The sequence below is a fragment of the Drosophila rhopaloa genome, unplaced genomic scaffold (assembly GCF_018152115.1).
Source record: "Drosophila rhopaloa isolate 14029-0021.01 unplaced genomic scaffold, ASM1815211v1 contig_150, whole genome shotgun sequence".
Taxonomy (NCBI): domain Eukaryota; kingdom Metazoa; phylum Arthropoda; class Insecta; order Diptera; family Drosophilidae; genus Drosophila; species Drosophila rhopaloa.
This window is the reverse complement of record NW_025335029.1, coordinates 1,124,605-1,146,431: the sequence shown is the minus strand read 5'-3', so window position 1 is coordinate 1,146,431 and position 21,827 is coordinate 1,124,605. Positions and strand designations below refer to the sequence as shown.

The 21,827-nt window shown below is 40.9% G+C and overlaps 4 protein-coding genes across 9 annotated transcripts; 3 read left to right on the top strand and 1 right to left on the bottom strand.

Annotated features, from left to right (window-relative positions):
• The first annotated feature begins 5,709 nt into the window (after positions 1 to 5,709).
• On the top strand, positions 5,710 to 6,624 carry LOC108052893 (mite allergen Der p 3). The gene has a single exon (XM_017135421.1). The coding sequence runs from the start codon at positions 5,710 to 5,712 to the stop codon at positions 6,622 to 6,624; it is 915 nt and encodes a 304-aa protein (XP_016990910.1).
• Positions 6,625 to 7,163: 539 nt separating this feature from the next.
• LOC108052894 (trypsin alpha-3) lies at positions 7,164 to 8,162 on the top strand. The gene is made up of 2 exons (XM_017135422.1): positions 7,164 to 7,333; positions 7,421 to 8,162. The coding sequence occupies exons 1-2, from the start codon at positions 7,164 to 7,166 to the stop codon at positions 8,160 to 8,162; spliced, it is 912 nt and encodes a 303-aa protein (XP_016990911.1).
• A 131-nt stretch (positions 8,163 to 8,293) lies between these two features.
• On the top strand, positions 8,294 to 11,520 carry LOC108052906 (trypsin). The gene has a single exon (XM_017135443.2). It carries the CDS (start codon positions 8,524 to 8,526, stop codon positions 9,439 to 9,441), a length of 918 nt encoding a protein of 305 aa, XP_016990932.2. The 5' UTR covers positions 8,294 to 8,523; the 3' UTR covers positions 9,442 to 11,520.
• On the bottom strand, positions 10,691 to 21,655 carry LOC108052904 (epsin-1). 6 transcript variants are annotated; one of them, XM_017135436.2, is made up of 10 exons: positions 21,206 to 21,655; positions 16,364 to 16,512; positions 15,753 to 15,841; positions 14,793 to 15,451; positions 14,059 to 14,728; positions 13,609 to 13,699; positions 13,274 to 13,554; positions 13,104 to 13,205; positions 12,335 to 12,868; positions 10,691 to 11,619 (listed from the first exon to the last, which is right to left on the bottom strand). In XM_017135436.2, coding segments are annotated over exons 2-10 (2,487 nt in total). In that variant the 5' UTR covers positions 16,365 to 16,512; positions 21,206 to 21,655; the 3' UTR covers positions 10,691 to 11,559. The 6 variants fall into 6 exon arrangements, with proteins under 6 accessions (XP_016990925.1, XP_016990928.1, XP_016990930.1 ...); XM_017135439.2 differs by having other exon boundaries at positions 12,335 to 12,748; XM_017135441.2 differs by lacking the exon at positions 12,335 to 12,868 and adding an exon at positions 11,825 to 11,885 and having other exon boundaries at positions 21,206 to 21,654.
• Positions 21,656 to 21,827: the final 172 nt, after the last annotated feature.

Here is a 21,827-nt window from a genome sequence, read left to right as displayed (position 1 = left end):
ATTATTAGATTAATTTATAAAAGGCCCGTTTAATATTCATACGCCAACAATAAGATATAAATCTGATTTTCCCTGTGCAGACTGACTCACAGCGCCTACAATTTTATTTGTATTTTATTTTTTTAGTTGCGGGCCACTCTGGCGGCGTAGCATGTTGCCAGCAATTGAATAAAAACCCTTTTCATGTCAATGCAACATTTGTTGCTCTGCCAGTCGCAGTTCGATATAAACTAGCGAAACAGCAACAATTGGCGGCGCTTTGCCTTTGTACTTGTCTCTTTGGATTTGGCTGCTGCTGCTGCAGTTGTTTCCTATTAACGATAAAAATCACATGACACGAACTGGTCGGCGATCTGGCTTCGTTTTCTGCAGTTTTTCCCTGGGCCGTGCTTTGTTTTGGTTTTTGCCTGGGTCCCTGGGTATTGAGTTTTGGATTTGGCGCCGGCGCCACTAACCCAGTTTTAAGCCCAGTTTGAGCGCAGTTAAGGCCCAGTTTAATTCCAAGCTGGGCTGGCCAATTATGCCACATTATTGTCCAGTTGATTGCCGCCGTTATCGCCCCGGAATGACAGGATGCGGCCAATTGGCAGGGCCACGGCCAATGCCTGGAGATTACGCAACGTCAACGTCAATTAAATCAGTTTTACTCCAAATATTTTAAGCCAATGTCAACCGAAACCATCGAGAGTGCGCGGGTCGGGGTAAAAAGATATATTGGCATCGTCTGCCCATCCGATCCCGATCGCAGTGGCCACGCCTGATTGAATTTATGGCCGAACTGCGGACTGCGAACTGCGGACTGGGACTGGCCAACTGCAGATCGAGGCCCTCGAGGGGCTTTGGGGCTTTGTTTACACAAAACTTTCACAAATTAACCCAACCTGTGAACTGAAAAACTCAAAACTTAATGCCCGAAAACGCATCGACTCGATTAAAATGCTGCAAACTTAATTGGGGCCCAGTTTGTCGCACATTCTGGGTGGCCACTGCACAGTGGTCGTCATCGAATTACCTTTTCTTGAAACTATTAAAAGGAGTCGATGCCAGTGGTAAATGTTACTTGTTGTGGAAATAATAAAGAAGCTAAAACTTGTATTAATATCGAATAAAATTCCCTTTAGACTGTCATTTTATTTATTTGGTCAAAGCTCTTGCTTAATTTACTTATGTCATTTGATTTTATAATTTCCATTAATACACAAATCTTTTAGCTCTGATCTTGTTCACACTGCATTAAATACCTTTTTGATTTTGTTTCTTCATATATTTGTTTAAGATCTAAATAAATGCTTTAAACTAAAATAATTTAGTAACACTTTGGAATCTTATGTGCCTCTATTTTGGTTGTAGTCCTAAAAGCCTGTTTACCCTATCAAATGGCATGAGAATAGAAGTGAACACGCATATTGTTCTCTTATTTATAATATTAGTTAATGCTATGTGTGTTTATGGCTGTATTCAAAATGACACGTTATCTAGTAATATAGATGTTCTAATCAAAAAAATATAACTTTTGCAAAAATCCCATTGGACCATGGTCAACGCACTGTGCATCCGTATTTAGTTGTGGTCTTCCTGGACCTCTGCCCAATTCCGCCTGCCCTGCGGCATCTGCTCGGTCAAGTGCAAGTGGCAATTTAAAGAATCGGGTGAGGAGGCTGGTGGAACGATGAATCGGGTGTCCCAGTGTCCCAATGTTGGCGCCCCCATATGCGCATTATAATTTCGGTGCGAGTCGAGTGCCGAAGAAAGTTGCCGGCTCCTCGGCATCGTTTCATGTAGTTGAGGTTGTTTCGCTGCAGTTGTTGTGTTGGCCGGTAAGTGAAATGAAAAGTGCATAAATCTGCCGATCTGGCAGCGGAGTGCAGCGTAAAAAGCGGGGCGATAAGAATCGAATCGAAGCTGCTTTTTTGGGCAATGCAAGACAAAAGAACTTTCGCTTTCGTTGCGGTCTTTTTGGCCAGGTAAAAGTGGCTCCGCGGTTCGTGCATTATTTAACCAAATTTGGCCATTGAATGCGACCGGTCGAGAGTAGGTGACTGCATCGATATAACAATTATGTGCGTTTAATGAGGCAGCGGGAGCAGATCGATCGCTCGGTAGGCCGGAGGAGTTGCCGGTCATGCCGCTGACGGATGAGATTGATTGCATAAGGCCAACTGCCGGTTGCAACATTGTCACCCGCTCCCGTGGAGCGTTTACTTTCACCACTGCCCCCCACACCAGAGAATCGCTTAGAAGAGTCAGCGGTTTTCGCTTGTTAGCCACGTGAGTTGGATCAGTCTGTGGCGATTGGGGGGCGATAGTAAAAGTGATAGTCGTTTCCAATTGGAGATTATTATGGCTTAAGTATTTTACGACTTATATAACCACACACACGCATTCGAGACGTCAAAGCAATTAAGCTACCAAAACTCACACGGCCGGCTATACAAATGCAGGCACTTTTCTAATTAATTTCGGACCGCGAAAGGGGGGATCGGAAAAAAAATCTCAATAAAATTTCATTTTCATTGACAGCCGCTTTTCAACTGCAGTTCCACAGCGGTGCAATGCCGCCCAACTCGCATGATGAAGTGTGGAAACAGCAACAACAAGAGCCACCACTCGGTACACTTAATTGACAAGTGTGAAACTTTCGATTTCTATACACCCATTGACATATAAAACGAGACACCACAACCCCACTGAAAGAAAATATGGATCATCATTAGCATAACATTAACTGATCTAAATTGTATTGAAAAAGCTTACAAGCTTTAGACTTGCTTGTTTAAATATTTAAAATTGATAGAGAATTGTCAAGAACCAGAAATTCTAAATTAAAATTGCAAACACATTATTATTATTTGCACATTATTTATATCAATTTTAATTTGATTGCATTACTATTTAAAAAAAGGATTCTTTTAAGATTCCTTTTGGGCTTATGTTAATAAAACATATTCTTCTTTGAGCTGATAGTATTTTTAAAATACATTAAAGCAAAATAATCCTATTTACGCACTCTAAAATTTATTTGATTTACCTGTACAATTATTTTTAGCTGTGCAATCTAATGATGCCGCCTGCTATGATTTGTTGTGTCTAAATGTCACAATTCTTCCAAGTGATGGGCGGATCCCGGGCGGAGTTGGGTGCGCCCGGAGTGGAGCTGGGATTTGGATTGTGGAGTGGGGAGTACTCCATACTCCGTACTTGCTATCGCTATCGCCAGCTGATGGCTCCGGCGATAATTGCCGATATCTGGCGACTGGTCGGGTGCGCCTCGCGTGCTGACTTGACAAAAAGGCTGCGCAATGGCATCAAATGATTAACTAACGGCTCGAATCGAGATGAAACGTGCGAAATGGGTGAAATTTTCTTGGCGTGTTCGAGTGCCGGCCGGTGCGATTTTACACTACAAAAATTATGTTTCAATTATGCCAGAAAATGAAAGTTGTTTGAGAGACCACTGTAATGGCTTAATTGCCGCCACCGAATTGCGGGTAATCCAGGAGATCATAACGAGAGATCTTAATTTCTTTTACTTTGAATTTAACGGCTATGTATATGACCTTATCCAATGACAGTGGGTACTGTATTTGAGCTTCTATATAACAGAGAATGTCTTAGCATAAATCAACTTTCATGGATTCATATCTCCATAAAGCTTTAAACTTTAATACACATAAATAAAACCTCAAAACATATTATTTGTATTTTTGATTGGGTTTGTTTAATTCTTATATTTATCTTGGAGTCAAAAAAGACAGTCTAGTAAAAAGTATTAGGCCTTTCTAACCACTTAAATAATAAAAACTTACATTTATTTATTTTAAATAAGCTTCAAAATGAGTAGTAAGAAATAAATTATTATGTACCTCCTTTCTTTTCTTGCAAAATCAGCTTAAAGTCCTAAAAATGTAATTATTTAAAACCATCAAAAAATCATTAGAGCTTGTTGAGTTCCACCTACAGAAGTTCGACTGTAGTTCTCGAAGGAGCAACCTTCTCAGAACAGACAGGCCGTCATTTGGTATTTCAACATATTTCTTGGCAAGTCATAATTAAAAAACAATTTGGCCCAAAGTTCCTATTATGCAAGAGCCGCCGCGACAGGCTCGTAATAACCAGGTTCGTTGCCTCAGTCTTTTGTTTGGCGTTTTGTCAAGAGGTGCAGGCAGCAGCAGCTCCCCCATCTGCCGCCAGACATCAACGTGAGCCGCACATATCGAGCATAATATCGCCAGCGTGCGATTCGCGATGTGGTACGGCATGGTCTATTGGAGCCCGGGTTCATGCTATGTCAAGCATGATTTCGCTGTTTGGGGGCCTGCCTCAGAAACCCATTAATGAGCATACAAACTGGCATTTGACAGATTTTTTAATTAAACCATACAAATTGCGATTCTTCACGCTTTTCGCCAGACGAAACTGGCGGATATTATTGCTGGCCCACTTAGCCGGCGGCAAGGGAGTTCCTCCTCCTTCTCCGAAAAAGCGAAAAACTGGCATTCCAGTCGACGATAAGCGAGTAATCTCAACCAGCGTCGAGTGAAATGCCAATGTTATCGGCTATCTGGCAGCTGGCAGCTCCCGCGTAAATGCAATTTAAGTAGCGGGACCAAAAAGAAATTTGCATAGGCGCCGGGCTAATGAATTTCTGCTGCCTGCTTACATAATTATCGGCGGCACCATTATGGCTTGGACCTGGACCTGGGGAAGTCCAAGCCCAGACCGGAGTGCAGTGCTCCTTTCACTTTTGTGCGAGTGCGCCTGTGCCTGCCTAATTATTCCTGCCTGGCCGTGTCCACATCCATTGTGTTCCCTGTGATTTCGCACATAATTACGCTGCGCAAAATTTACATTAAATTAATAGTTTTATTGTTTTGTCTCCGCCTGAGCCGGAGCTCAAGTCATGCGGAAGCGGCGCCCTACCAAAAATGGGCAGCCGAAACCTGCCACAAAAAATTAGGAGTGAAAAGGGGCTCGGGGAGGCACTCTAAGCCATTACCACTAGCGGCAATAAACAAAGACAAGACACCAGTAAAATTATGGCGGAATTTATGCAAAGCCAAAATCAAGACCCTCTTAGTTTCACTTTCATGACTTCGCTTTTTTGGCAGCTCCAACAGCAGATGAAAAGATTCTTTAATCTGATTCTGTCAGCTAAAAGTTAACTAACCCCATTTAAAAACACAAAATATTAGTAAACATTAACCATAGTATAATATTTAATTATACAATTAGAAGATTTTAATTTGCATAATTTTAAGCAACACATATATTATACGTTTTATGGCCTACGAAAAGATGTAAACTGATTTGTAATAATTTATACATTCTTTGCTTTTTAATACACACAAAAAAAAAGGTTGGAAAATTCTCAAAATAACCTGACAATTAGGAATAAAGTCATTTAGTCATTTTGACAACATTTTTGTTAATTTCGATTTTTGTGTGTATAGAAAAAGTTCAAATTTTTGAAGAGTTATATTTACAAAAATAACTTCGTAAAGACACACACAATCCGGCAGAGGTGGGTTAATATTTGTAAATTGTAAAACTAGACTCGATTAACAGTCGTGAAAAGAAATGGAAAAAGCTAAGACTGGTTTTTATTGGAGCGTGAAGGCCATTAAAGAAGGCTCGAATCATTTACTAATGGGCCGATAAGGTTGATAGTTTCTAGTCAATTCGCGATCGTTGTGGCGAGCGGTTATTGTAATGGGTCAAATATTACTAGAACTTACCATATGTACCGGACTGCTGATCCTGTCAGCAGGAATAGAAGGTCGACAGAAGGATCCTTCATGGTCAGGATATTATAGAGACAATGGAGCACACCATCTGCTGAATGAAAGGCCAAAGTTCACGCACCAAAACTTCCTGCCTTTTGGAAATATATCCTCGAATCCCTTCATAAGCGCCTTGGAATCGCAGGACGATTTCCACACTAGGATCGTCAATGGCGAAAGGATCCCCTGCGAGGAAGCTCCGTTTCAGGGTTCCCTGCACTACAAAGGATATTTTGTGTGTGGGTGTGTGATCATCTCCAGATTATGGGTCATGACTGCCCACCACTGCTATTTCGGACCACATCAAAACTACCAGGTGCGAGTGGCAACTGATCAACACAGACGATTCGGTCAGCTCCGTGATGTAAGCAGGATCGTGGCACTGGCAGACTATGATGACTACACAATGCAACACGATCTGGCCTTGATAAAACTGAAATCACCGCTCTTCTACGATAAATGTGTCCAGCAGGTGAAACTGCCCTCGCCAAATACTAAGAGATTTCCCAGAAAATTCGCGGTCAGTGGATGGGGCATCACCTCGGTAAATGCCCAGAATGCCCAGCCTTATCTTCGCCGCGTGGAACTCGACTTTATGAGGAGGGAAAAGTGCCAGCAGAAGTACAAGAAGGTCGGCATAAAAATATACAAGCACATGATTTGTGCTAGTCGAACGAGGAAGGACAGCTGCTCCGGAGATTCCGGCGGTCCGCTGACCAGACACGGTATCCTCTATGGAATCGTGTCCTGGGGCATTGGTTGCGCCAATAGGAACTATCCTGGTGTTTTTGTCAACTGCAAGCGATATATTCCTTGGATAAAAAGGGTCTTAAAAAAGTATTAGTCAATAAATTAATTTAAAATGAAATTAAAATCGAATTTAATTATTCTTAACCACTTTAGGTGATTTTCCTTTCATAGATCTAATTCCGTTTTTCCTTTCATTAAGGTAACTCGGTTTTTGGTTATTTTTAGCAAAGATAATAACTCGCAAATCATGCATACATTTGGTCAGCTGAGTTCGCAATATTTAAAAGCTATTAATTACCATGCTAAGCAGTTTGGGTTTATAAATAAATAAATGAAAAAGAAGCCGCTGGCTGGGATTTAGGAATATGAGAAGAATGAGAGTGTGGTTTTTTTGACAAAAATTTGACAGCATTTCAAATTTGGGAAGATGTAATTTGTTGCTTAAACCAGTAAATTAACTTAACCTACTTCAACGTAGCGTAAAATAAATGGCCTGAGAAAAAAAGAACCAAGAGGTCGAAAGTTGCCATCTTGTTCCAAGATTTTTTAAAAAGAACCAAGAGGTCAAAAGTTGACTTCTTGTTCCAAGAATTTTCAGTCGTGAGCCGACCGTGGCCCTGATCGGTTATAGAAATGAATTTTACGAAGATAGGAAGTTTTTCGGGAATATCACTATTTGCATACCTGTGGATCCTGGTAGCAGGAGGCCAACAAAAGAGTCCTGCCTGGAGTGGCTACTACATGGACAATGGCACCCACTATCTGCTGTACGAGGGACCAAGAATTAAGAAGCAAAGTTTTTTGCTTAGAAATAAATCCAGTAACCCAGCGATAAATGCCCTAGAAGCACGGAAGGGACCAAGAATCAAGGAGCAGAGTTTTTTGCTTAGAAATATATCTAGTAACCCAGCGATTAATGCCTTAGAAGCACAGGATTATCTGCCTACTCGGATTGTGAATGGCAAGAAAATCAAGTGCACCAGAGCACCCTACCAGTGTGCTCTTCTCTACGACGGTGAATTAATTTGTGGGTGTGTCATAATTGCCCGGCGGTGGATTATCACTGCCCAGCACTGCAAAATTGGAAAACCCGGCCGCTATACAGTGCGAGCTGGTTCCACACAGCAGAAGAGAGGTGGTCAACTGCGTCGTGTCCAGAAGACCGTGTGCCATAGGGGCTACAGTGAATACACGATGAAGAACGACCTGTGCCTGATGAAGCTGAAGTCGCCTCTGAAACTTGGCCGGTGTGTCCGCAGGGCGAGACTTCCCTCCAGGAAAATGAAGCGCTTTCCCAAGTGTTATTTAGCCAGCGGATGGGGTCTGACCTCGGCCAACGCCCAGCATACCCAGCGATATCTGCGAGGAGTTGTGGTCTGCAAAGTGAAGCGACGCAAGTGCAGGAAGGCTTATCGGAAAGCCGGGATCAAGATCTACAAGCAAATGATCTGCGCCAAGCGAAAGAACCGCGACACTTGCTCGGGAGATTCTGGAGGACCGCTAGTCAACAATGGAGTACTATATGGTATAACGTCATTTGGCGTCGGTTGCGCTAGTGAAAATTATCCAGGTGTTTATGTGAATGTGTTTCAATACCTACTCTGGATAAAGAAAGCTTTACTAAATTATTAATTAATTACTTAATATGTTAGTATTAGTATCAACATCGGTTTTTTATATACAAGTTTAGTCTTTATTGTCAAATATACTTAAACGGTATACAGGTATTCACTTATTTTTAAACGACTATGATAGAAGAATAGATAAGATAAGAAGATAAATGTATTCAAATTTTTTAACAAAGAACGAATAAAAACTTAAGCCAAATTTTACGAAATATACACAACTGTTTCTTTATGAAATGATTAAGAATTATCTTGATACTCTTATGAAATCCCAGTTTCTCGTTCTTACAAAAAAACCACATAATCAGAGAGAATATTGCCCATATAAATAGATAGCCCATTCATTTATGTGAAATTTAGTAGGTCGCATGCCATACCTGGGGTCATTAGCATTCTTGATTTTACACTTTTTGCTGGGACCGAGTTCGCGGCCGAAGGTCAAGAACTTGATTTTCAGTTATCAGTCGAGAATGCCACTTTACGGTCGATTTGTTTTTCTACGGATGATGAAACTTTCGGCGTTGGTTTTATTGCTCATTTGTGACCATAAAACATGGGCTAAATCGTCGCAGGAGCGGATCGTAGGTGGTGTGGAACTGCCCATTCATCTGTCACCATGGTTGGCTTCAATAAGCGTGCATGGAAACTATAGTTGCAGCTCGGCCTTGATTACATCACAATGGTTGGTGACGGCGGGACATTGTGTTTACTATCCGGATAGTTATGTCGTTCGCGCAGGATCCGTATCTGCTGATGAGGGTGGTCAGCAGAGGGATGTAGCTAGGATTATCCTCCATCCGGAGTTTAAAATACGGACTTTGGAAAACGACATTGCCTTGTTAAAGATCAGAAAATCCTTCATTTTGGGAGGAAATGTTCAACTGGTAAAGCTCCCACTGCCAGGACTTAATATCCTTCCCCGTAATCTTTTGCTTGCTGGTTGGGGTACTGTAAGTGCCAATGATAGTGACTCGGCACCAGAACTACGTGGTACTCTGGTGGAGGCCATAGATCAAAGACATTGCCGCCATCTTTACTCCCATCTGAATCGGCGAATAACTGATAACATGCTGTGTGCCGCAGCTCCTGGAAGAGATCACTGCTTCGGGGATTCAGGAGCGCCTTTGGTGCATCGAGGAAGCAGCTACGGGATTGTATCCTTTGCCCACGGCTGTGCCGATCCACATTTCCCAGGGGTTTACACCAGATTGGCCAACTATGTTAACTGGATCTTCAGTGTGCTGAAAACTGATAATAAACAAAATTTATTAAGTGACAAGAAGTAGAATATTTAAACTAATAAAGAGCCTTTTTAAAACTTCAGTTTTCTAGTAAATGTAACGCTTTAAAATATGTACGATTTTGTCCATCTAATAAATAGCTCAGTTTGCCACTCTTTAAATTACCCTGCTCGGAAGTCAGTTCTTCCTGCATCTGGTGGATGCTCATCGCTCCTGGAATACTCGATGCATTATACAATCCGCCAGCGTTTTCCCAGCCATCTGAGGAGCCGCTCTGGCTTCGTGCTTAACCAAGGCGATAAACTCGTACCGCCGGTCGACGGTAAATTTGTGTAAATTATGTATTTGTGCATTTTGATTTCATTTAAACGAAGTTTCCTGATGGCCCCTGGCGCATGTCAAATATCAAAACCGAAACCAGCCTGCCAGCCACTTGCGCAACAGCCACATCCAGCAATCCATATCCATATCCAGCCCCATCCCGAATCCACATCCACATCCACATCCCAATCCCAGCTGGCCAAAATATCACTGCCATATGCGGTGGGCGTGCTCCGTTAATGCTGCACTCTGGCGGCCCCCGAAATTAACATAATCGTGCTGCCGTTGCTGCTGGGATCGGGATCGGGTTCGGGGATTGGGATTGGGATTGCCTTTGTCCGATGTACCCGACATGAGTGTGATGCCCCAACAAAGTGTTGAATGCTGGCGCTGGCTGTCAAGTGGAGGCCCCGGGCATTGGCACACTCAGTCGCCACCCGCTTAGTTGTGCAATGGGAGCATCAAAAGTGGTCTGACTTTTACATGGATTTTCTTCGCTTTTTTTTAGTTAAAATAAAGTTTTAATAATATGAAAATATGCTTAAAATTTGCATCTTTGCAAGTGTATGTGTGTATTTGGGGGGTGTGTTTTTTCATATATATAAAAGGGTATCAGCGTTGTGGGGTGTATACGCTTGCTAGTTAGGCATGAAAATCTCTTAAGCATAAATTCACACCGAATCGGATTTTCTTTTATGTATATGTATATTTTGTTATTATTAAGTTACGCTTATACAATTCGTTACGTATTCTAGCCTAAATGTATACCATCTTTTTGTTTTGTTTTAGTTTTAGTTTTCGTTTTGCTCTTGTAATCTTGTTCTTTGTATATGTGTTCAAAGGTTTTTGTAAATTTTAAACTAGTCACTATAAAAATGTTCAACAGCAAACTCGTGTATGCATTGTGTCTTGAAGGTGGACCAAAAGCGAATGCACAAACAAACCAACTGTCAACTCGAAAAAATCGTACAAATGTGTTTAAAAATCGATAGCCAAAAGCCATTTATAATTGTATTTGGTTTCTGCACCATGCGCGCACAATAAATTTCACAAAATAAGAACGTAAAAAATGTACAATTACAAGCACACATAATTTGTTTACCATTGTTTTTAACATGATTTTTTACCAATGCAATCTTTAAAGCTATATAACAATTTTTAGTTTTCTTTTCGCTTCTCTCATTTGGACTCGATCGGATTTCTTTTTATCGGTTGCTTTCTTGGTTTTCGGCTTAACAAGGATACAACTTTTTTAACAGTAAATGATCAACTAAGGAAGTACATAATGACTGCCAATGAGAGATCCCTAACATCCACTCAACTTAAAGGTGCATAACTACCAATGATCTTTAAAAACGTTAGAATTGAGTGTAAATCGTACGGAGAATAATTTCAAAGTCAGTTGAGTGGCGCTGGAGATGTCTTATGCTATCCTAAAGACTGGTTTACAGATTTAGGTATTGCAAATGTGTTTAGACTCAAGTTCTATTTGAATGTAAGCTTCCTGCGCGAAATTCAGGCAGATTTCTCTACTCATCTTGGCTGGGTGTCGTTGCTGTTTCTACTCCTTCTCATTTTCTGTCGCTGGATCTTGGCTTTCTCTCTCACGTACATCACATATTTTACAGTTTAATAATACTTCCTTACACATAATTTATTAATTAATTCATATTTCTCTCTTTGCAGTTATGTAGGGCTAAAATTGGTTGCTTCTGCTGCTATTGTTGCTAACGCTATTGGACAGCTCCGTACACCAGCCAGGTATTATTTAGTTGACGTTCCCTTAGTTGATGATCCCACTGCTGCTCCAGCTCACATTGCTGTTGCTTGATCCGCTCCGGTTTACGATAAAAATGGATTTGTAGCTGCTTCCGGTTTGATCCACGGCATGTTGTTGTTTTGCTGCAAAATGTATGTTTTTAATCAGTTTAAATTCGATATTTGAATTTTAGTAAAGCTATTTTACTAGCAATAAGCGAACTACATGCACAGTTTAGAGTTATTTTAGCCAACTTATGGGTTAATTGTTTAGGTTAGTGGTTTTAGTTGTTATAAGGGAAGTCTAAGAGTTAGATAGCGGAGCATGCACATTCGAAAAACATTTTACCCATTTGCATTTATTGCATATTGTATGTGTTTTATTTAAGCGTCCAAGCCTCCATTGTTGGCTACAATTAGAAAATATTATGGATCAACTGGGTTTTAGCAGACCTGCTTCTGTTTACGATGCATACGTTTTTTTCAGAGAAGCAGCAAAGGAATCCATTTTAAACGGCAAGCAAGATTATTTTTATGTGTTAAAAGCATTTATCGCTAGAGTCAGAAAATTGTAGGTATTAAAATCAAATTTTAAAATTACAATTTTTTTTATAAATATTATTTCTTGATTATCACCATATTTTCTGAGTTACGTTAAAACACAGATTCCTTTGCTGTACTCCCCTGTTAGCAGTTCATAGTTCTTATTCTTGCAAGTTAAACAAAATTAACCAAAAACAACAAAGAATAAATTTAAAACTAAAGAAAAAACTCAAGCTTAACAAAAAACGACATTTTCTGGCAGAGGAAGTAGTAGTGGAATTGGCAGCAACCACAATGTCAGCGGCAGCAAACTCACTTCCAGCTTGCAGTGGTTGGACGCGGAAGATGAGGGACCAAAACTCATGACAGGATCGGCCGCAAAGCCCATGGGAGCCACACTAACTCCCGGGGTTTCGGCCAGCGAATCGGATAGGGCACTGCTGTAGCTGGCAGCGTAGCTTGAATAAAGTTTCGGAGTACCATAGTTGCTGCTGATATTATTATTATTGTACATATAGGAATCATCAGCGGGTGCTGTTGGACTGTTAAAATAGGGACGCTCGCTGAGTATATCCATGTTGCGGATGCCATCGATGCCAGGACTTGGACTCACAAAGGTGCTATATATGGTGCTGTTGCTGTTGGAGCTGTTCATGTTGCTGTTGCCATGAATATTGGTGTTGCTGTTGCTTTGATACGCATAGTTGTAGACCTGTGAATTCTGCTGTGGCTGAGGGATATTGGAGGAGGGAATGACGGGATTACTAAACGCACTCAACAGCTGAAATTCCCCCAGTGACGAGGGCTCCAAGTTGAGGCTAGTGGGTCGCACGGGGGGCGGAAGTTTTGGCTGGGATATCGGGTATCACATGCAACAGTCGATCAAAACGAAATGACAGAAGGACAAACAATAGTAAGGGTAAACAAAATGCACACGTGAAATGATAAGATAGTTTCGAAAAGCAAACAAAAATACCGATAAATTAGAGAAAAAACCTTAATAAAATAATCAATATAATTTTACAAGTACGAAGAGTCTCCCTAACACCGCAGACGGACTTAATCTCCAAGACCAGGCAACTCACCTGTGAGGTCGCACTAACGCCACCCATTACGGGTGCCCAGGGATCCTGGTTCATGCTAACTGTGAAGGGAGCCTGCTGTTTCAGCTGATTGATGGACGGCACCTATCAAAAATAAAGAAACCCAATTAGCATATATACACTAATACAATCACTCCCAAAACTCCACTTACGGCTGGCTGCTGTTGCTGGAATAGATTCGTCTTGGGTGGCATCACGTTATCGCTGAAGGGATTGTAAGCAAGAGCGTTACCCGTTTGCGGCTGTGACGCAGTGGGTTTAATAAGATTGTCCAGGTTAACTAGCGCGGAGTTCTCGCCAAGGAAGGAGTGGGCATCCTTCAGCGGTTTCTTTGCCGTGGCGCCCGTCGACGGATGCACAGAGCCTATACTGCTGTTTATAGCTCCATTTCCGTAGTTTACCGATAGTGGATCCATGTCATCAAGCAGAGAAGCTGGAAATGGTTTCATGGTGATAAAAATGTATGGTTTTTTTAAGAAAGACTCACCATTGTTGTTGTTGGAGGCGTTGGAATTGCTAAGCTCACTCTTGTTCCGGTTGGTAATAAGGTCGAACTCGTCAAACTCGGGGGATTGTTTCTGGAGTTAAAGTAGATTTTAAATTATAAATAAATAGATAAATTGTGGTACAAAATATAAAATCTATCAGCTGCTAACTTAATGAATAATCGCAAGCTAAATTAAATACAAATTCTAATTGTAAGCCAACAGAAGCCTTTGTTTGACTTGACCTTTGTTTGACTTGAACAATTAACCATCTTAAAACGTAAAATCCAATTATAAAATTAAATTTGTTAAATACAATTAGACAAGTTATGGTAACTGGAATTGCTCACGCAGTTCAATTACTTAATACCTATAATTAAATAAATGGCTCAGCTAAAGCGGTAATTTCCAATTTCATTAAAACTAAAGCCTAACTAAATTTGACTTTCTACCTTGATAGCGCCTGTTCCCAGGGCTTTCCAGGGATCATCCAACGCCCCCGTCTGAGGTGGTGCTCCTGCCGCCCAGGGATCCGCTAATCCGGCGGCTGCCGCTCCTAGTGGCGCCGGAGCTGCAGGCTCGGCCAGCCAAGGATCCGCTGGTGAGCTGCCATTATTTGCCGCATGGTTGACAGGCGCAGCTCCCAAAGGTCCGGCTGTTGTTGGCTTTATTAACCAGCCTTCGGCAGGAGGTCCCGCCGGAGTTGCTCCACGTCCATTCAGATTGGCGTTGCCGTTGGTCTGCAGCCAGCCTTCGTTGGAGGAGCCTGAGGCCACCGAAGGGGACTGAGTCCGTCCTCCCCAGGCATCGTTTCCAGTTGCTCCGCCCATTGGCGCCGCACTCATCGGCACTCCGGTGCCAAGGATGGTTCGCGGCGTGGCGGAGGGATGCCAGGGATCGACTTGTGGCGAGGAAGTGCCCGACCAAGGATCTGACAGCTGACTGGGTGCACGGGGAGCTGGCGTAGCCCATGGATCGACAACGGCCGCAGGGGCGCCGCCCGCAGCACCCAGCGGCGGACTGGAGATGCTTGTGGCGCCCAGTGAAATGTCCAGCAGGTCCAGCAAATGACTCTGTGGCTCCTCCTTCTTGGGCGCAGGAATGGGCCGTCCATTGGGATCCCTAATGGGTTAATATTTAATTAGAATCAAAGCCAGGAATATTTAATTTTTCTCTCTCCACTCACTTGAAATCCTGCTCACTTTGGCTGAGGGCCAGTTGCAGACGCACATCATCGCTACGCCTCTTGGCCTCTTCCTGCTCAGCTTCCTCGCGCGACATGGCCATTGCCAGCTGGAGCTGCAGCTCCTCCTCGCCGGCCGTCTGCGGGCGAACCATTTCCAGCTCAGATACCGATTTGGGTGGCTCCTCCTGCCAACCCGGCGGCATATCCCGCTGTGATGGTCCATCTATGTACCCATCGCTGCCGAATCCACTTGGATGCTGAGCGAATCGCTCCTTGGCCTTTAGCGCCTTCACTCGCTCGTTCTTTAGCCGCTCATCGTCCTTCAACAGATTTACCAGCTGCTTGGCTTTCTCGCGAACGTGGGTGCCCTGATCCTTGCCCTCCTCGAAGTAGACGAACTCACGCAGCGTCTGGATGGCGAAGATGTTCTCTTTGCACTGCTGGGCAACCTTTTCCGAGCCGGTCTTGATCAGGTATTCCAGCAGGATGAGTGCCTTATACACGTGGCGCCAGTTCTTGCCGTGGTCGTTGAGGCGCTTCCAGATCATCTGCATAATCTCCGAAAAGGCGACCACATTGTACGTGAGATCCGCTATCTCGCCCATTATGGCGGCCGAAGGACCCCACGGGTCATTTGAGGTGGCCTCCCGAACTTTGACCTGTTAAATAATTGAGAATGATTATTTTTTAATAAAACATTTAGTGGATTAATTTTTTTCTGGATATACCTGACAATTCATAGGCCTTATTGTTTTATGCAAAATATATCTCAGTTTACACATTTACATTTACAATATTTCTTTTACTTTTGATTTTAAAAAACTAGTATAATCTTGGGTATAAACAAACTCTATGCAAAAACGGAACCCTTTAAAATAAGTAATTTCAAGACAAATTAATTTGGTACATTATTTAAAAAAAAAATTGTTTAAAAGCTTTGTGGCCATATAGAAAACTCACCTGGGCATCGGAGTAGTTGTGCGCAAGGTTCTTAATGTTTCTGCGCAGACCAGCGACATTCACCTGCATATCGTCCTTTTGCTTTCTCACTGTGTGACGAGAAGGATGGAAAGAGGTGTTAACATGGCTATATCTTCTCAATCCTACCCTCGAGTGGGAGCGTGGGTTTTGGGGCGGATAATGGGTAAGGTTATTTGTTATCGGGTTAAGTTCTGCTTTTGAAAAGTCCCGCTTTGATGAGAATGCAAATTGGTATGGGGTAAATTTGGGATTTAAGTTACTTTTTACAGTTTCTGTTAAGTTTTCTGAAGTGTGTTCCGAGTCTATTGTGTTGGATGTGAATCGAACTACAAAATCTGAACAAAAACAAACAGAAACGGGTGAAGACAAATCGGTTCCGGTGGATATGGAAATAATGTGGAAGGTGTTACGTGTTCTGGGTGTTGAGTTTGCTGCTCTGTGCTGCTGCTCGGTGTGCTGAGAATTTAATCTCTAATTCAAATCGAATCGGAACAGATCGGTTTTTAATATATCCCATTTTGTAAAATTTTTTGCGGTGTTTTTGGAAGAAAAATTGAAGTTAAATGAGATGATAAAACATTGAGACTTACTTTTCGTTTGTTTTTGCGTTTGACTTTGCTTTTTATTTTCTATACAGAAACTTTGGACTTTTGCTTGAGAAAGCTATTGATATCTTTGCTCTTTAGGTTTTTATTCGTTTTGGTTTTTGTTTATTGCTGTATAAGTGCTCCAAAGCAAGCTAAATATGAGATACAAGATAAATATAATCAAAATACATAGAAAAAGAGTACACATACGGAAATACATATTTATATAGTCAAATGTCGGTTGTTGCAGTAGTGCAAAACACAAAATTTAATAGATATAAAAATTGGCCAACTCAAGTGCTCCAACCAAAAACAGTGAAAGCATACTTTGAAACAGAAATCGAAATAAAACCCCGTCCATTTAAAGCGCTGCTTTAAGAACCGCACCAGACCTTACGATACTAGACCCACCCAGTTTTGAGGTCTCCTAGAAGAAATAATTCAATTTGCGGGCAAACAAAATGCAGATAGAAGGGAAAAGCAACACAGCGAAAAAATAAAACAAAACACAGCAAATAGTATTTCCCTTGACATTTCCAATGCGAATGAGTAATACACTGCCCAGAACATATCGAAATGATACAATGAGGAATTCAATAGTAAGACCATTGTTTAAATGCTCGAAAAAATTGTAATTAGTTTTATAATTGTTTAAACAATAATTTGTCATAATTAAAACAGAAATTTATCTTAAACTTAGAATGTGTATTTTATTTATTATGTACATTTTAGGAAACTTTAAATAAGTAAAATAAATACATATGTACATATATACTGTATACTGATATTTAAATAACAAAATAACAAAATAACAAAAATCCTTTTACTATAATACAAATAAAAAACTTCGATGGTGTTCTACACCCCAAAAAAAAATCTTTTCCCTTTCACGACAAGCCCTCCCATTTAACTAATGAACCCCAGTGCATTTAATCCATTTGCTTGAACTTAACCCATGGCAGACCGAAGCAAGAAGCCGCAAAAATGCAAAATAGCCAAGAAGCAAGAAATAAAAGTGAGGCAGAGTGTTCGCCATGGACAGACAGTCGTCTACGACCGTGTCTGGATATGCAAATTTTCAGACTAAGCTGCATTATGCATTAACCGGCAACCAAGAACCACAACGAGAAATTATCGCAAATGAATTGATTTTTCCCCTTTCTTTGCCGCGGTGCACATCTATTTTTAAATGCAAAAAATGCACACAAGATAATCAAATTGTTATCGATTCGCTGGCAAAAGTGGCAAACGTTCTTTGAAAGGAATTTAAAATAATGCGGCTTTTAACCATAAAGAAATCCGAGAATATATGGCAGCCAGCTGACCGTTGAAAATGGTTGCTGATTAGTGGTAAGATAAAAACGTGCATATGTACAAAGTGTGTAAAACGACGTGTTTTACGACTCTTTTTGGAAGTAGATAAGACTGCCTTTCGTCACAGAACTTATCTTTCAATCAGCTTTATTTTACATATTTTATAAGGTTATTAATTTTTATTAAAACAAATATTAAAGCGCTGCAATCAAACTTCTTTACATTATATACCTAATATTTTATTTTTGATAAGCGTATTTTCGCTTTTATTAGGATAATGATAAAGTCGAACCAACTCTGAGGAACACTTGTTCTTTGTACGACATAATTTATCAAATTTCTTTTGTATCATTTATAATTTTGTTTTTACAGAAAGTGCAAAACATTATAAACAGCTGAAAAAGTCACTAGCTTTGCAGATATCTCGAAGAATTGCGTATATCAACGAGTTTATAACTGGAGAAGCATTGTGGTTTCTGATATATGTAAGCACCGTTTTTGTCGCCTCATTACATATACTACATACATATATATTTATTATACCCTTGCAGAAGTTATTATAATTTTGGTCAAAAGTGTGCAACGCAGTGAAGGAGACATCTCCGACCCTATAAAGTATATATATTCTTGATCAGGATCACCTCCTGAGTTGATATAGCCATCTCCGTCTGTCCGTCTGTCTGTTTCTACGCAAACTAGTCTCTCAGTTTTAAAGATATCGAATTGAAACTTTGCACACACCCTTCTTTCCTTTGCACGCAGTATATATGTCGGAATGGCCGAGATCGGCCGACTATATCCTATAGCTGCCATATAACTGATTGATCGGAAATGCCATAACTTTGGTGTTTGTAAAGTTAGGAAGCTGGGATTTCCTATGGGTTTTATATTTGACCAATCAATCCGACCTACCAAATTTCATGAGGATCGGCCGACTATATCCTCTAGCTGCCATATAACTTATTGATCGGAAATGCCACAACTTTGGTGTTTGTAAAGTTAGGAAGTTAGGATTTTCTATGGGTTTTATAATTGGCCAATTAATTCGACCTACCAAATTTCATAAGGATCGGCCGACTATATCTTATAGCTGCCATATAACTGAACGATTGGAAATGCCATAACTTTGGTGTTTTTAAAGTTAGGAAGTTGGGATTTTTTATGAGTATTAAGAATGCATCATATGAATAATTTTGGAGAATATAATTTAAAGAGTATTCTGCAAGGGTATATCAACTTCGGCTCCGCCCGAAGTTAGCTTTCCTTTCTTGTTTTTGTTTATTTTACGTGTAAACAAAGCACTTGACACATATCGAAGAAAACCGGCAACCAAGAAACTCCATCGAGAACCCGACTCAAAACTGTAACTCACTGATAAACCCGTTTCGCAAGTATTCCAGCTATGCGAACCAAGTGATAATGTGGGGGAATTCTCGTATCCGGGGAGTGAAATTCATTGACCGGTCCACAGAAGAAGCTGTAGAAACGATCCACTGCGAAAGAGAGCTGCTTGTTTGTTTGTTTTCATTTCGCCTGAAGAAGGCGAAATAATTTAATTAAATGTCGCGCAGTAAGACGACGAAAAACTACGCAAATGAAGTGCAAGAGTCAAGTAGAACTGGGTGGTGCGGGGAGGTTCGTGGTCTGTTTTTGTTATGGTGGTTGCCTGAACTTGAGCAAATTGAATGCCAGACAGAGCAGCCAAGAGTGGGAGGGAGGTAGCAAAGCTTTCTTTGTGTTTCTGCACTTGACTTTCGGCAAAACGTCGCCGTTTTATTGCCAAAAATATAAGTGCGTTTGTGTGGGTATCAAAACAAACAGAATGCTGAACGAGTTGCGATTCACTTTGTTCCAAGGCAGAGAGCCTTGACGGAAGCGGTTCAATGAACGAAGCGAAAAAGCTCCGCAACACGCTCCAAACACCGAACTAAACTGCTTAGGAGGAGGTGCTCCGTGCGATGTGTTGCCCGATTGATATGCGCGATGAAACTGACCGCTCCGGGATCGCTTGTTGTACCGAAAGGCAATTGCAGGTGAGCAAAATATTCCACATTCACGAGGCTGTTTGATGAGCATTATTGTCAGACTTTTAGCATGCTTCCGCGAAGGTGAAATATTGATGAAAGCCTGTCAGTGATCCCATTAAATATTGTTCTGGTCGGGTATATATGTACATAGGCATCTCCTTTCTTTTTATACCCTCGCAGAGAGTATTTTTAATTAAAGGTTTGCATCACCATGAGAGTCGATCTAGAAATTTTTTTCTTTTTGTCTATTTGCCTGACGGTATCTACTGCCTTATAAACAATCGAAAAAATTAACAAAAAAATAACAAGGGCATTTAAAGTTCGGCTTCCCAAATTTTGCTTCATTTCTTGTTTATATTTTGATCCACATATGTTGTTTAAACTGGTTTTCAATATGGAATACATCTCTTTTTTGATAATCAGATAACATACAACGTATTTAATCGCAAATTTTAGTTTTTCGACATAAAATGTAGAACGTTTTAAACTTAATCGCTAACATTAAACCTTATCAGTTGACCTTTTATGGTCTATTTTTTGAAAATGACTAAGTTTTGTTGTTAAAAAGTAGAACATCAAGTTTGGGAATTTTATTATTAAAAAAACATTCAAGAAATAATTAAATGAATGTTAGAACGCTTTGATGGATTTTACGTTCATAAAATAGGCAATTAAAATTAGTAAAAATATGAATTAATCCCTTCTGATTATTTTTTTTGCTGCTTCTGCTGATTCCACTGATTTATTTTTTAAATCTATATTCTTCCAAAGAACTTGTCGCTGTCTGAAGATAAGCTTCTTTGGCATATGAAATGTTTGCCTTTGGTTTACGGTTATCTGGGCTTTAAAGATGTTTTTCTATTAGACAGACAAGCAGGTGAAAAGGGTTAATCACTGTCGGCGAAGGTCACTGCTCGCTTGATGATGCTGTCCACTGTGCAACTTGATCGCCTGGCCCCTCCTCAATTGCCACCACCTACCGCCCCTGTTGCATTTCCCAAAGTTGCTGCATCTGTTGTAAATGCGGGCGTACATTACATAGGTATCATGTATGTATGTAAATACATATTCATGGCTACATGGGTGCTATTTGTGCTTGTGTGCGTGTGATAACGAGTCAGAAATGCGATTAGATTTCATTTGTGTCACTCAAACTACTCACACACACACCCACACACACAACTGTTGGGGGGCAGAAATGTGCGAAACTTCATTCATTACTCATACGCCCCCCTTGCATACCAAAACCCGTTTCCACCTACGCCCCTGGCAACCCTTGAAATATGACTAACCACTGGACCGGCTAACGGCACTTATCAAATTAAAAACACGAAAAACCAAAAAAGCGTTATCAATAAACATAGTTTAAACTGTTAGCGGGGAATTACATTTAGGCATTGGGGATCTATGTATAATTATGGAAATCATTATAAGAAATAAGCCCCAAAGAGAGAGAGAGAGAAAAGTATGTTTGTGGCCCCCTTTCACTTACTCTTTCGCTCACCTGCAATGTTGTGTTTATTGTTGTTTTTGTTGCTTCACTGCAGTTCGCCTGAGTGTGTGTGAGTGAGTGTTTGCTGTGTGTGTCTGTGAGTGGGGGGCTCCGTGTGTCTGTTTGTATGTGTGCGACTCCTCCTCCCCAACTAGTTTTCTTTTCTATATTTTACGACTTTCTTTTCTTTCTTTTTTCGGACTCGGACTCGAATAGACACAGTCACAAGATGACGATGACGACAATGCGACGTCAACAAAAGGAAAAATCAGTAGAGCTCCGCGCACGATATGGATATCCAAAATCCTGCCACTTTTTCGGGTTTTTATGGGTCTCGACAGCGAGAATATTTCAACTTATCTACCCTTTGCACTTTGCACACAAAACACGAATTATTATTTCTTTCTCCGCTTTTCGTTTGCTTTTTCTGGTCGGTGAGACCGCAGATGGAAAATGTCGAAATACTCCATCCGGCTCATAAAATATACTAAAATAATAAAATACTGAAAACTATACTGGTAACTCAAATTAATTCTGAATTTTGAATCTCACCAATTTATGCAGCATTTAAACTGTTTTTGATTAATGTTCATACTGTTCGACGCCTAAGCTTATCACATGTATACTAATGCCT